The sequence below is a fragment of the Scyliorhinus torazame genome, chromosome 18, assembly GCF_047496885.1.
Source record: "Scyliorhinus torazame isolate Kashiwa2021f chromosome 18, sScyTor2.1, whole genome shotgun sequence".
Classification (NCBI taxonomy): domain Eukaryota; kingdom Metazoa; phylum Chordata; class Chondrichthyes; order Carcharhiniformes; family Scyliorhinidae; genus Scyliorhinus; species Scyliorhinus torazame.
In genome coordinates, this window is record NC_092724.1 from 121,087,177 (window position 1) to 121,103,571 (window position 16,395).

The window sequence follows — 16,395 nt, forward strand, 5'->3', positions numbered from 1 at the left end:
TATTGAAATGAGGTGCCTACAGTCAGGTCCGACCTGCATCCGGTTAGATTAGTCAGAACATGCACTGGATTCGACCAGTACTTCGAACTCATGAGAAGAGGACATTGAGAAGGAGGGGTTCAAATCTTTGTGGAATATTGTTTTCATTTGTATGGAGTCAGACAGGCCAGGGGTGCATCTCCTGTCTGAACAGAGCATTAGCAGGCTGCCTCTGCCAATGCCAGCCATATCTGTGGGTCTCAATGCCAGTCAAAATCGCTTCAGTCTTGATCAGTGAAGGTGGCACCCAACTCTCACCCTCAGCTACCCAGTCTACATTGGGATTGCACACTCGGGGCACGATCTAATGAAAAGGTTTCCAAGTGTCATTTCAGACAGAATTTGCTGGGAGTTTCTCTCTGGCTCTGTTAGTGAGTTGTCACCGTTATCTAACCACACTTTGTCACTTTTCTGGGCCCTGGAGAGTTTCCCACTGGTCTAGCCCACACTTAGAATTATTCTCATCACTGGGGAGCTGGCGCCAGACCGGCTCCTCAGAGATCGGGCCACCATTTTAAAAGGGTGCCCTGATCTCCAAATGGGCTTGAGGGTCCCCCGCACCTCCAACTCACTGGCAATGTTGCCCCCCGCACACATGGCACTACTCCACAATGCTCAAATGATGGCAACCCGCTATGGAGTCACTGAGTGCCCCCCTTTTCAGGCCTTCCTATGCTCCCTTTTGGGCCCCACCTTCCAGGACCTCCACTCTTCTCCCACCTCCAGCCTTCCAGAGGCCCCTTCATACCCACCCTGCACTTTCCCACCCTTCATACCCTTCCCCCTACACTCCATTCATGAGCATAGCCCCCCTCAGGCCCTGACCCTTGCCAGTGCCACTCTAACACTCGGGTACCTGGCACTGTCAACCTGGCACTGCTCTGCTGATCTTGCAGTGCCACCCAGGTGACTTGGCAGTGCCAAGGTACAAGCCTAGCAATGCCAATGTGGTTATGTTCAAGGGGGAGGACCAGGGGGCCACCCTGCATTGTCCTTGGCCACTTAAGGACCTCTGATGGCTCGCGGGCCCCCCCCCGTACTGTTCCACTTAGTCCACGTTTGTGTGGACCAGTACTGAACAGCGCCTGGCTGGAGATTCCACAGGGAGGCCGTGAGATGCCAGGAGCCCGATGGACCATGGGAAATCCCGCCTAAATAGGTTTAAAACCTACTTAGGCGTGCGAAGCTTGGTCCTGCTCATTGTGAACGGTATCTTGATCGCAGCACCTCGTGGGACCTGGTTTGATCCTGGGGAGGTCTCCCCCGGCATCTACCAGCCATGTGGCGCTCCCATTGGGGCACAATGTAGCCGGTAGATTGCACCCCCAATTTCAGGCACTTTAACCCTATTGCAACTAGTTTTGAATTCTTGAGACAACAGAGACTGCTCCCCAGCTATAGAATGGTGAAAATCAGCGACATTGCACCCCAGCGTCCTCTAGTGGCTACTCAAGGGTAATAACATTGGTCCCTATTCGTCAGGTAAAAATAAGTGTTAACCATTCCATTAAAATAGATGAAGGACTTGTTAATGATCGTGTGAAACACTCAATTACCAACCTTTCATAGAGTCATTCTAAGTTTATGATTTGTTTTTAAACTACAGAGATTTTCAAATAATGATAACATTTGTTCATGCAAGTCTCAATCCTATTTGTTATTGCTGAGTGCAGGAAAATCTAGTTTATCAAATCCACACAAATTAAGTGCGGGGGTAAGTAAGTGGGTGTAGAATGGCATCTTTTGCTCATCAGTCAAACTAACAATTGGCAGTGAGTCAGAAAAACAGCATCTCTGCGTAAAGTGAAATTGTCTCCAACAAAGAAAAAAACTGACATAAGATGAACTGGTGCAATTCATAATCTAAACGTGTTCAATTTAAATCTACAATTAAAAATAAAGCTTGCCTTTTCACAATCCCAGGGGCTGCATTACCATTCCACTTTTGAAGCAAGAATTTTAAGCTCCTTCCAACCCCTGTCTGTGCTGGGTCCACAGCTGCCAGTTGTCTACCCTACACAAGTGTCAATTCTTCATGGTTGAATCTAGTGTTAGCAAACTATTCAATAGGGTGCGACATCACGGCCAAACTTGGCCGTATTCTCAGCGATCGTGCACACCAGTATTTTCCAAATTTGGATTCTCATAATATCCACGCATGTATATAATGAAGTGCAGACAGGCAGTGATTGACACACAGGATGATCAGTAAGCACACAGCACAGTGCAGCCAATCACCAGACAGGACACCACCACTATAAAGCCAGAGGGCACTAGGTTTCCCGCTCTCTCTGGACCCAGCCACTGAGACAGTTAGAGTCCACGAGCTAGCAAGTGCAAACACCATGCTAGCTAGTAAGTCTGGTCGGCTAGTACAAGGTCTCCAGTCAGTTCAGTACAGTGTCGACCCACAGTTAAATATGTATGTTAGTTCTATCGTTCAATAAAACCGTGTTAGAGGTCTGTTTCTCGCATCGCTGCATCAAGTGCAGTCCACACCGAACCTACCTGTCTAACACATCATGGTACCACGGAGTGATACTGAAAATTGACGGACCTACCAAGAGTGAATCAGCATTGACCAGCAAGCAGCCATCCGGTGACATGGAAAACATCCAGCCTCCTCCGCAGCTCCGGCAACCTCGGCGCAAATTGGAAGCTCTTCAAGCAAAAGTTCCTCTGGTACTTCGAGGCCTCCGACCTCGAAGCAGCATCGGATGCCAGGAAGATCGCGCTTTTTCTCTCCACTGTGGGGGACCACGGCATCCACATCTACAACTCCCTCACGTTCGCTGACGGCGAAGACTAAACAAAATTCAAAACAGTCCTGCTGAAGTTTGACAGCCACTGCGACATTGAGGTGAATGAGAGCTTTGAACGGTACGTTTTCCAGCAGAGGCTTCAGGGTAAGGATGAACCTTTTCAGTCCTCCGTCACCCATCTCCGCATCCTAGCGCAGTCATGTAATTATGACTCGACGGCTGATTCCATGATCCGGGATCAGATCGTTTTCGGGGTCCACTCCAACTCCCTTTGGCAGCAGCTCCTGAAAGTCAAACAGTTGACCCTCTCTGTCGCTATCGAGACGTGCGTTGTCCATGAGCATGCTAAGAATCGTTACTCCCACATCAGGGGGGAGAAACTGCGAAGCTGGCCTCCCATGAAGCAGAATGGGTGCAGGCCATTGCACAAATGCAGGGCGTGAGCATCGAGGAGAGTGGCCGTTTCGCACACTTTTCCCGGGTCCCTGCGCATGTGCGCCACATCCGAGTGGACGATGAGCTCGACAACCCGACTGCGCAGGTGTGTACGTCGACCGACCGCACTGTGCATGCGCGATGGCGCACGGAACGCGTTGACGTCGGCGTCATGACGTGTCCGAATTGTGGCTCCACCCATTTAAAGCGGCAATGTCCGGCAAAAGGACGCCGGTGTCTACAGTGTGGCAAGCTTGGCCACTACGCAGCCCTTTGCAGATCTGCTCCACCGCTCAGCAGCCAGCGATCCCAGCTGCGGCGCAGAAGTGTCCGCTCAATACAACAAGGCATGCCAGATTACGATCCCGACAGCCCAACAGACCCTGATGCAGAGTGCTTCAAGTCCCCATACCGGGTGGGCATCATAACTACACATGCGCTGCCTTCCACCACAACGGCGAAACGCCTCTCGATCCTCAGTGTGGATCCCGACGACGAGTGGTCTGCTGTCCTCACAGTGAACAAGGCCCGCATCCGGTTCAGACTGGACACCGGCGCATTGGCGAACCTCATCTCGATATCCGACCTCGACACCATCCATGCCAAACCAAGCATTCTTCCACCGGCCTGCCAGCTCCTTGACTACAATGGAGTAGCTGCCATAGCTGCCATCGCTCGCCACAAAAAGGTATTCCAAAAAATCCATGAACATGATCTTCAGCTCAATAGGGCCAAGTGCTCATTTGGTCAATGGGAGATCTAATTCCTAGGTGACCACATCTCGCAGCAGGGCATATGGCCAGATGCCGACAAGGTCTCGGCGATCAATGCCATGAAGACCCCGGAGGACAAAAAGGCGGTCCTCCGCTTTCTCGGAATGGTCAACTTCCTCGGGAAATTCATTCCCAATGTGACATCCCACACCACGGCCCTCTGCCACCTCGTCAAAAATGGAGAATGCCATAGCTGCCAGTGGCTCGTGTCAACTGGGGGTATCCAATAAGGCGATCAAGGCGACGCTGCGGTTTGAAATTGGCGGGCCTGACAGAACATCTCTGCTCTGTGCTCGTGCCTGCAAGCTCCTGAACCTTGTTCAACGTGTCCACACCATGTCATCATCACCGGCGACAGCCTCGCCCGATGGAAACTTGCAAGCTGACATAGATGACATCATCATGCAGTACCACAGCGTGTTCGACGGAATGGGCACGCTCCCATACCGATACAAAATCCCGCTCAAGCTGAACGCCACCCCTGTAATTCATGCACCTCACCGGGTGCCGGCGCCCCTCAAGGATCGTCTGAAGAAGCAATTACAGGACCTCCAAGACCAGGGCATCATATCAAAGGTTACAGAGCCCACAGACTGGGTCAGCTCCATGGTCTGCGACAAGAAGCCGTCAGGGGAGCTTTGCATTTGCATTGACCCTAAGGATCTAAACCGCAACATCATGAGGGATCATTACCCGCTACCAAAACGAGAAGAGTTGACCAGTGAGATGGCTCATGCCAAATTCTTTACTAAGCTCGACACCTCCAAGGGTTTTTGGCAAATACGACTGGATGCGTCCAGTCGCAAGCTGTGCACGTTCAACACCCCGTTTGGTCGTTACTGCTACAACCGGATGCCTTTTAACATCATATCTGCCTCCGAAGTATTTCACTGCATCATGGAACAGATGATGGAGGGCATTGCGGGGGTGCGAGTGTACGTTGACGATGTCATTATCTGGTCCACAACGCCCCAGGAACACATCGCTCGCCTCAAGCTGGTATTCCAAAGAATCCATGAACATGATCTTCAGCTCAACAGGGCCAAGTGCTCATTTGGTCAATCGGAGATCAAATTCCTAGGTGACCACATCTCGCAGCAGTGCGTGCGGCCAGATGCCGACAAGGTCTCGGCGATCAACGCCATGAAGACCCCGGAGGACAAAAAGGCGGTCCTCCGCTTTCTCGGAATGGTCAACTTCCTCGGGAAATTCATTCCCAATGTGACATCCCACACCACGGCCCTCTGCCACCTCGTCAAGAAGTCGACGGAATTCCAGTGGCTGCCCACGCATGAAGAGGAATGGCGCGAGCTGAAAGCAAAACTCACGACAGCCCCGGTCCTAGCATTCTTCGACCCAGCCAAGGAAACCAAGATATCAACTGATGCAAGCCAGGACGCCATTGGGGCGGTGCTCCTTCAGCGGGATGACTCCACGTCCTGGACTCCAGTGGCGTATGCCTCCAGGGCCATGACGCCCACTGAACAACGGTACGCTCAGATTGAGAAGGAGTGTCTGGGCCACCTAACAGGGATAGTCCACGACTATGTTTATGGCCTGCCGAAATTCACGGTAGAGACTGACAACAGGCCTCTAGTCCACATAACCAGAAGGATTTAAATGACATGACACCTCGGTTACAGCGTATTCTTCTAAAGCTACGCCGCTATGACTTCGAACTGGTCTACACGCCAGGTAAAGAGCTGATCGTTGCAGATGCCCTGTCCAGGTCCATTACCACACCACATGAACAAAGTGACTTCATCTGCCACATAGAAGCCCAAGTGCAGTTGTGTGCCTCGAACCTTCCGGCCTCCAACAAACGGGTGGTCCAAGTTTGTGAGGAGACAGCCAAGGATCCTCTGCTGCAGCGCGTGATGCAGCACCTCAGCAATGGCTGGCAGAAGGGACAATGTCCCCACTTCTATTACGTAAAAGACAACCTGACAGTGGTGGAGGAAATCCTCTGAAACTCAACAGGATCGTAATTCCTCAGAGTATGTGTGCTATGGTGCTGGGCCAACTCCATAAGGGTCACCTTGGGGTCGAGAAATGCCGACGCAGAGCTCGGGAGGCGGTCTATTGGCCGGGCATCAGCCAGGACATTGCCGACACAGTCCTCAACTGCCCTACCTGTCAGAAGTTTCAGCCAGCTCAACCCAAAGAAACGTTGCAGCAGCACGAGATAGTGACCTCTCCGTGGTCCAAAGTCGGTGTAGACCTTTTCCACGCCAAGAGGCGTGACTACGTACTCCTGGTCGACTACTTTTCGAGTTATCCAGAAGTAGTGAAACTGTCCGACCTCACGTCGAAGGCGGTAATCAAAGCCTGCAAAGAAATGTTCGCCAGGCATGGGATACCGCTCACGGTAATGAGCGACAGTGGTCCTTGCTTTTACAGCCAGGAATGGTCTGACTTCGCACAGTCCTACAACTTCCGTCACGTTACCTCCAGTCCCCACTACCCACAGTCAAACGGGAAGGCCGAAAAAGGGGTCCACATTGTAAAGCGGCTGCTGTGCAAAGCTGCAGATTCAGGCTCCCATTTTAATGATGCTGGCATACAGGGCGACCCCACTGTCCACTGGATTTTCTCCAGCCCAGATGCTCATGAATCGCACTCTGAGGACCACAGTTCCAGCCATCCACGTTCCCGACCTTGACCACCTCACAGTCCTACAGAAAATGCAACAGTCACGGGCCCAACAGAAAGCCACGTACGATGCCCATGCCACGGACCTGCCCGAGCTGGCCCCAACTGATCATGTTCACGTACAGTTGCCTGATGGCGGCTGGTCAGCCACAGCTGTTGTGCTCAAACAAGTGGCCCCCAGATATTCCTTGCCCACATGGCTGACGGCTCCCTGCTACGGCGCAACAGATGGGCACAGCGAAGAGTTCCACGCCCGCTACCTGACCGACGTGCCCCGCCACCTACGATGCCTCCTCCGGACGTACCCTACCACGAGGTCACCGATCTACCAGCAATCCTGCCGATCCACGCGGCCACCGCGATGCCAGCGATCCCGCCTCTCCAAGCGCAGGCAGCTCCTGATCCGCCTCTTCGGCGATCAACAAGAATTCATCGGCCACTACAAAGACTAAATCTATAGACTGAGCTTCTGTACATTTTTGTGACTTCACCAATTGGACCTCTGTAAATATCGCTTCATTTGCCATTTATCTGCACTAACACAACCTTCCTATGTATATATGTTTGTTTAGACATCTTTCTGTATATAGTCAGGCACAAATGTATATATATATTTTAAAGCATCCACACCTTAGTATTTATTTTAGAAAAAAAAGGGGGGCAGATGTCATAATATCCACGCATGTATATAATGATGTGCAGACAGGCAGTGATTGACATACAGGATGACCAGTAAGCACACAGCACAGTGCAGCCACTCACCAGACAGGACACCACCACTATAAAGCCAGAGGGCACGAGGTTTCCTGCTCCCTCTGGACCCAGCCACTGAGACAGTCAGAGTCCACGAGCTAGCACAGTGCAAACACCATGCGGTAGCTAGTAAGTCTGGTCAGGCTAGTACAAGGTCTCCAGTCAGTTCAGTATAGTGTCGACCCAGTTAAATATGTATGTTAGTTCTATCGTTCAATAAAACCGTGTTGGATCTTCTACAGTGTTAGAGGTCTGTTTCTCGCATCGCTGCATCAAGTGCAGTCCACACCGAACCGACCTGCCTAACACATCATGGTACCACGGAGTGATACTGAAAATTGACGGACCTACCAAGAGTGAATCAGCATTGACCAGCAAGCAGCCATCCGGTGACATGGAAAACATCCAGCCTCCTCCGCAGCTCCGCATCTCTGTCAACCTCGGCGCAAATTGGAAGCTCTTCAAGTAAAGGTTCCTCTGGTACATCGAGGCCTCCGACCTCGAAGCAGTATCGGATGCCAGGAAGATCGCACTATTTCTCTCAGTTCAGTATAGTGTCGACCCACAGTTGAATATGTAAGTTAGTTCTATCGTTCAATAAAACCGTGTTGGATATTCTACAGTGTTTGAGGATAATCCAGGGAACTACAGGCTGGTGAGCCTTACTTCAGTGGTAGGGAAATTACTGGAGAGAATTCTTCGAGACAGGATCTACTCCCATTTGGAAGCAAATGGACGTATTAGTGAGAGGCAGCATGGTTTTGTGAAGGGGAGGTCGTGTCTCACTAACTTGATAGAGTTTTTCGAGGAGGTCACTAAGATGATTGATGCAGGTAGGGCAGTGGATGTTGTCTATATGGACTTCAGTAAGGCCTTTGACAAGGTCCCTCATGGTAGACTAGTACAAAAGGTGAAGTCACACGGGATCAGGGGTGAGCTGGCCAGGTGGATACAGAACTGGCTAGGTCATAGAAGGCAGAAAGTAGCAATGGAAGGATGCTTTTCTAATTGGAGGGCTGTGACCAGTGGTGTTCCACAGGGATCAGTGCTGGGACTTTTGCTCTTTGTAGTATATATAAATGATTTGGAGGAAAATGTAACTGGTCTTTTTAGTAAGTTTGCAGACGACACAAAGGTTGGTGGAATTGCGGATAGCGATGAGGACTGTCAGAGGATACAGCAGGATTTAGATTGTTTGGAGACTTGGGCGGAGAGATGGCAGATGGAGTTTAATTGGGACAAATGTGAGGTAATGCATTTTGGAAGGTCTAATGCAGGTAGGGAATATACAGTGAATGGTAGAACCCTCAAGAGTATTGAAAGTCAACGAGATCTAGGAGTACAGGTCCACAGATCATTGAAAGGGGCAACACAGGTGGAGAAGGTAGTCAAGAAGGCATACGGCATGCTTGCCTTCATTGGCCGGGGCATTGAGTATAAGAATTGGCAAGTCATGTTGCAGCTGTATAGAACCTTAGTTAGGCCACACTTGGAGTATAGTGTTCAATTCTGGTCGCCACACTACCAGAAGGATGTGGAGGCTTTAGAGAGGGTGCAGAAGAGATTTACCAGAATGTTGCCTGGTATGGAGGGCATTAGCTATGAGGAGCGGTTGAATAAACTCGGTTTGTTCTCACTGGAACGAAGGAGGTTGAGGGGAGACCTGATAGAGGTCTACAAAATTATGAGGGGCATAGACAGAGTGGATAATCAGAGGCTTTTCCCCAGGGTAGAGGGGTCAATTACTAGGGGGCATAGGTTTAAGGTGAGAGGGGCAAGGTTTAGAGTAGATGTACGAGGCAAGTTTTTTACGCAGAGGGCAGTGGGTGCCTGGAACTCGCTACCGGAGGAGGTGGTGGAAGCAGGGACGATAGTGACATTTAAGGGGCATCTTGACAAATACATGAATAGGATGGGAATAGAGGGATATGGACCCAGGAAGTGTAGAAGATTGTAGTTTAATCGGGCAGCATGGTCGGCACGGGCTTGGAGGGCCGAAGGGCCTGTTCCTGTGCTGTACATTTCTTTGTTCTTTGTTCTTGTTCTTGTCTGTTTCTCGCATCGCTGCATCAAGTGCAGTCCACACCGAACCGACCTGCCTAACACATCATGGATCAGGGTTGGGAATTCTGGCTTTCCTTCCTGAGTCCTGGGATCACTGAAACCAAATGCAGGACCTGTGTCCACACCATCTAGTGGCTGAGCGTACCTAACCCAGCGCTGGTCAAGGAATCAAATCTGAATAAAGTCACACTTTTTAAAAATATAAATTTAGAATACCCAATTCATTTTTCCAATTAAGGGGCAATTTAGCATGTTCAATCCACCTACCTTGCACATCTTTGAGTTGTGGGGGCGAAACCCACGCAAACACGGGGAGAATGTGCAAACCCCACACGGACAGTGACCCAGAGCCGGGATCCAACCTGGGACCTCGGCGTCGTGAGACTGCAGTGCTACCACTGCGCCACCGTGCTGCCCTGAATAAAGTCACACTTGACATTTGCCCCCAGTTATCATTTTCATCTGAGCAATCTTGTTGTTGAGTATTACTGAAAAAAAGAGACAGGCTGTCGAAGATTTCTGTCTTGCACTCATCAGGATACAAATCTCAACGGGAACAACAATTCACACTTCATGAGAAAGGGGTGCTGATTGGTTGGTAAGTGGACTCTGATCGAGGTATTGCCATGCAGAATACACCAGGGAATAGTTAACTGCCAAACCTTTATTTAAATTCAAACGAGGCAGGATGACACTGATTCCTCTGGGCAATGACTAGGGAATGGCTGTCCCTCCACGCTTTTGTTTAATTGAAAAAGGTGCAATGCGTGGACCTCGTGCTTCCCTTTGAGATGGGTTATTCTTGTGAATCTGCCCTGATGTGGGCAAGATGAAAAGCTTCAACAGATGTCTCTTTTTTTTAGCAATACTCAAGTTCTGTACTACCAAATGACAATCTTCATTTCACCAGAATCAATTGTGATGCCAAACAGATGACGTAAGAAAGACTAAAGATACACTCATGTGAACATTACATTACATTGATTCTAACTCCACTAGAGCCGACTAGAGAAAAACATATATAAATATAATTCAGAAATACCAATAGTTATTTTCACCACATAAATACTGAAATTGGTGATTGAAACCTGCAATAAAGACCAGCAGAAAGATGATAAAAAAAGAAACGCATGAGGAGAATTGGAAGACTGGTCACTGATCCTGGTAATTCAGTAATAGTTAGAAAGTTCACAAATTTCATTTATTTTAAAAATTAAATCACATAAACATTTAAATTTTAGTCTTTAACTGTTTTCATTATCATTATTTATCAGCACAAGTTGAATGAGTGCCCGCACGAACGTGGAGAATTCAAAAAAAATGTGGTACTGAAAACAGGCTGAGTAGATACACATAGGCCAGGAACAGAAACTTCCACATGAGGCCCTGACTGAATTGATGCTGGCCATCTGCAAGAGCACTCAGCTGAACACATAACTCATTATTGCTTTGTGATTACCCACTCCCGTTTACGCAAAAGAACAAGACCATGATAGGAATTTGTAACGAATTTCCAGACACAGGTGATCAACTTTGCAGCAGGACGAAGAACAGATGAATGAAGCCATCAGACTCCATAATGGGCTGGTAGCTGGTCAGACGGGGCCGTTTCAGAGGACCATGGGTCTTGACTGAATCATCCACCCAAAAAGATGTGCGGGGTGGGTGAATTGGCCACGCTAAATTGTCCCTTAATTGGGAAAAAACTTCTTTTTTTTTCTTCCAACTTTATATATGAAATAATCCTGGATGAACAGGAATATCCTGTTTTCCCATTAATGAGTTGGGATCTGGATGGGACAATGGCCAGTTGTGGGCGTGTATCTATTACTCAATGCTAGCAGACTAGTATAAAGGAACATTGGAACAGATCCTCAGCGATAACCTGGGAGTCCCCCAGGCCCAACCATTGCAAGAAGGAGGGAACCCTGGGTTTCAAAGCCCAGGGAAGATATCCACATCGAGTGATCGTAGCCCAGCCCTCCTTCACTAAGTATGGATAATACCTGGAACTCAGCTGTGAGGCTGAGTCATAGTTCTGTGTTTGTATTTTTCCAATTAAGGGGCAATTTAGTGTGATCAATCCACCTACCCGGCGCATCTTTGGGTTGTGGAGGTGAGACCCACGCAGACACAGGGAGAAGGTGCAAACTCCACACAGACAGGGATCCGTGGTCGGAATCGAACCCAGGTCCTCGGCACCATGAGGTGGCAGTGCTAACCACCCTGAGTCATACTTTGTTGAGTGACAGAATTGAGAATAAAATTGTGTTAAACCGTGAACCTGTTTTGTCCTTTGTTCATCTGGCAAATAAGGGCACCTAGATAAACTTTTGATTAATGCACTGATCGAAGTATCTGAGATTTTACAGGGATACAACAAGAAGTACACCATGTTTGTAAAAAAACACAGCAAAGAACAACTCAGATCCATCTGCCCCTGAAGGGAGAAGGACAGTTTAATGCTTGAACCTTGCATGATTTTCTGACCTGTTGTTTTCACTCCATTTTATTTTTAAAAAACTAATGCACATGGTAGGTAAAGCCAATCAGAAACTCTTGGTGACATTCAACAGAATCGCTTTTCCTTTCAGATACTGATCTCTGTTAGTCCTTCACAGTGTTCATTAGCACTCACTGGGTTTCTTTAGAATGGGTTTGGAGCATCAAACACAAATAATTCTTTGTAACCATCCAACAAATAATACCTGTTTTTGGGAGGAATCCAAATCTTTCTTTTATCTCCTCTAATTTGTTCACTAAATGTTCTCTGGCTTGGGCAGAATCCTTCATGGTGGCTGCAATCTCCATAACGTCAGAACAATTTGAGAAAATGTCCAGGAGTTCGTCCGCAGATTTGGACTAAAGAAAAGCAGAACAGGTTTATGCAGAATTCCATTTTCTAAAACAGTAATTTTCAGCAACAATGGAATTTACAACCATAATTAAATTAATCATCTTTCTGTTTGGGTGAACGTTTATTCATCAGCAAATCAGATTAACTGGTCATCTCCTGCAGAGTTTCCCAAACTTTTCAAGCCATGGAACCCTGAGTCACCTCCCAAGTGCATCAGGGAACGCCAAATATTCTCAGCATTTTTGAACCCAAAATCTTTGTGAACACAGGGAGAAAATGTAAACAAGTCTTTTCTAGAGATATCTATACATATATTAGGAATCTCATGCACAGTCACAAATACATTCACCAGCTACATGATCCCCTCATATTAAGCTCTGGCCAAGCCACCTTCCCTTGGCCCTTAATATTAATCTCTGGAAGTTGTACCCATTTTAGGATAGGGTAATCTAAAAAGTTCTCATCAAAAAATAATGAAGTCTTACCTTTTGTCATTTTTAATAGGAGGAGTGATGCTGGAAAACATATTGGACACATGCATCTCTCTCTCCCTCATACAAACACACACGTCTCCCTCTCTCGCATAACTCTCTCTCTCTCACACACATTTTCTTCATTCAAATATACCCCTCCCTCTCTTTCACATACACACACGTCTCCCTCCCTCGCTCTCTCTCTCATGCACACCTCGCTCTCGCACACACACATGTTCCGCTCTCACTCAAACTCACCCCATCTCTTACCCCCTCACACGTTCACCACCCCTCCCAACACCCCCCTTCATAGACACGCCCCCCTCACAAACACTCTATCCACACTAACCCTCCTCTCTCATACACACTCCCCCTCCACTCTCACACACTGAGCCCTCTTTCTCTCACTTCGGGTCCTGCTCTGACCCACCATTCAGGTCTCCCTGGATAGCCCCCCCTAACCAGAGGCCTGGTCCACATTCAAGAACCCGGCGGCCAAGCTAGGCGGGTATGCCACAGACTTCGTCAGTAAGTGTATCGGAGTGCGACACGGTAGCACAGTGGTTAGCACCGCCGAGGACCCGAGTTCGGTCCCAGCCTCGGGTCACTGTCCGTGTGGAGTTTGCACATTTTCCCCGTGTCTGCATGGGATTCACCCCCATAAACCCAAAGATATGCAGGTTAGGTGGATTTGCCATGCTAAATTGTCCCTTAATTGAAAAATAAAATTGGGTACTCTAAATTTATAAAAAAAGAAGTAAGTGTATCGGAGACTGCGTGCCAAAGAAGGTAGTACATGCGTTCCCCAACCGCAAACCCTGGATAAACCAGAAGATCCATTCCCTTCTGAAGCCCAGGTCTGAGGCATTCAAGACGGGTGACTCTGTCCTATACAAAAAATCTAAGTACAACGTCCAGAAAGCCATTAAAGGCGCCAAGAGAAAATACCAGACCAAACTAGAGTCCCAGGCTAACAACACAAACGCTTGTCGGTTGTGGCAAGGCTTAAACAATAGAACAGGTTACAAAGAGAAGCCGAGTAGAATCTCCATGACTCGAGCCCAGCTCCCACCCAAATGACTCTGCCTACACCTCTTGGGAAAGCAGGCAGCATAATCAAAGACCCCTCCCAACGGGGCTATTCTCTCTTCTACCCTCTTCCATCGGGCAGAAGATACAAAAGTTTGAGAACACGCTCCAATAGATTCAAAAACACCTTCTTCTCGGTGGTTACCAGATTCCTGAATGACCCTTTTAGAGTCTGAACTGACCTAATAGACTGAACTGATCTTTCTACGCATCTTCTTTACAGTTATACCGCATACCGTATACTTCACCCGCTGTCTATGTTTATGTATTTTCATTATCTAAATCTAAGTGGCCTGCTCTGGACTCCTCCTCCCCCACCCCCTCCCCCTCCAAGGCTCGGTTTGAACAGCCCTCTGCTCGAAGGCTCGTTCTGCCCCCCCCCCCCCCCAACGCTCCAAAGTCCACTCAAGTTCAATTCCAAGGTGCTCTCTTCCCATCCGCTCCGCTCTCCATGCTTGTCCAATTGTCTCTGATTGTTTACAAATGTGCTTGTCGAGCCACGGATCCCCTTGGAGGCCGGACCCCAGTTTGGAAACCCCTGATCTACTGCATTGCTGCTTGTTGCATCCTGAATGTGCAAACTGACTGCCACATCGATTATAAAACGTACAATGATTACGCTTGAAAGAGTCAGCTGCAGAAAACTTTCAGATGCCTTGAGGATGTAAATGGTGTGAGAGAAATGCAATTTATTGCTTTCCTTTCAAATTTATAGATCTTTTGTTTCAAACTTACTGCACAGGTCTGTGCCTTGGTGACCTTGAAGTAGTGAGACCCAATTGTGCGGCAAGGTAAAAAGAAATTAACCCCAGATTTTTGGCTAATATGAATGAGTGACTTTTGTTCCAGATATAATTGTAGGTATCTCTTTTACTAACGAGAGGCACCGCAAAGATTAAACCAGTAAAGACTCCACAGGATAGTTTAAAACAGCATGCCTGGCTTTATGCAGACTTTATCTGTATCAAGTCTTTTGAGATTTATTACATCTACATTCTCTTTGATTTTGACATTGATATAAACCTGCTTCATTTCATTCTCCGACTGAATGCTATACTAATGGGGGCACTGCAATTGTATTCTTTGAATGAAAAACATTAGGCACAGAAATGCTGCTGTAGTCCTCAAGGGATTCAATATTTAAAAGAAATATTACCATAATTTCACAATCATTGAATGATAAGATGGTTATGGCACACAATGAAATGACTATATCCATGTCGCCCTCCCCTCTGCTGGGTTCCTTGCTGTCAGACATTGAGCCAAAGTGGAGGGCTGAGGCCTTGAAGCGGATTTTAACCGTGGGCCTGAATTGGAGCAACGGTGGGAAAGTACCAGGGTCACACCCGGCATCCTCCCACCCAATTGAAGAGCTTCTCCACCTCCAAACTCACCTCAGAGGGGTGCATTAGACTCTTATCAATTATTTAATTTGACCTCTCTTAGTCCTTCTGACCAAAATGCATCATTTCGCACTTCTCTGCATTAAATGTCTGTCGGAATTCTCTGGCTGTTCGCTGGTGGTGGGATTCTCTGGACCCACTGGCAGCCCAACCCCCCCCCCCCACTGCAAGGGTAGGCCCTTCCCCCAAGTCAGAAGTGGGCTTCAGATGGAGGTACCACCCCCCCCCCCCCCTCCCCATCCCACCCGAGACCCAACTATCTTTATTTACACATTTACCCTCCCCGAGCTGTCAACCTCCTGCCAGCGTAAATAATGAGGATGGGTGGGGGTGACAGGGGAAGGGGTGGGGGGTTGGTGAGGACTATAAAATTCTGCACTATGTTATGTTCTCTTGAAGTCTGTCACTAACCTTCTCACAGTTCACAATAATTTCACGTCCTGGATCATTTGCAAATTCTGAAATTGTGCTATTTACCCCAAGCCCAGGTCATGGATATCGATCAAGAAAAGAGCGGTCCTAATACCGAACCCTGGGAAAACCTTCCTCCAATCTGAAAATAATCAGATCCATCATCATTACCCTCTGCTTCCTGTCACCCAGTCAGCTTCACATCCATCTTAACACTTTCCTGTCTATTCCCTGATCTTCAGCTATGAATCATTACACATGAATCATTACATCAGACACTAGTATTCACTGGAAGGGTCTTTACCTCAAGAGCACTTTGAATATCATTCAAACTGTACTTGGCACCAAAAACCGCCTGATACATGTGCTTAACCAGGGTGATGTGAGAGGTTCCCAGAGAATGCTTGCTGCGGCTGATCTTCTCGGCAACTTCCGCAAACTCACTGGACACCTCGGCCGAATTAAGTAAAAGTACTGTACTGGAAAAGGGAGTGGGAGAGAGATAAACACCTGTAAGTTCATGGGTACAATTTCAATTGTTGCCACAACAAAGCATTTAAAGAACAAATTCATGCTGATTTACTTCATCCCCGGAAATAAACTTAATTCCACCAGCTGTTTCTTCATGGGAAAAGATATCAGGAAATGTAGCTCTCTGTGGACTGGGTGCCACCATGGATCAAC

The 16,395-nt window shown here is 48.0% G+C and overlaps 1 protein-coding gene across 1 annotated transcript in view; it reads right to left on the reverse strand.

Moving 5' to 3' along the window:
- Positions 1-16,395, reverse strand: part of pik3r5 (phosphoinositide-3-kinase, regulatory subunit 5) — a 139,100-nt gene that overhangs the window by 40,718 nt on the left and 81,987 nt on the right. The window contains exons 7-8 of the mRNA XM_072483263.1: positions 16,016-16,190; positions 12,187-12,340 (exon numbers count right to left, since the gene is read on the reverse strand). Coding sequence (XP_072339364.1) covers positions 12,187-12,340; positions 16,016-16,190 — 329 coding nt within the window. The remainder of the gene's footprint in view (positions 1-12,186; positions 12,341-16,015; positions 16,191-16,395) is intronic.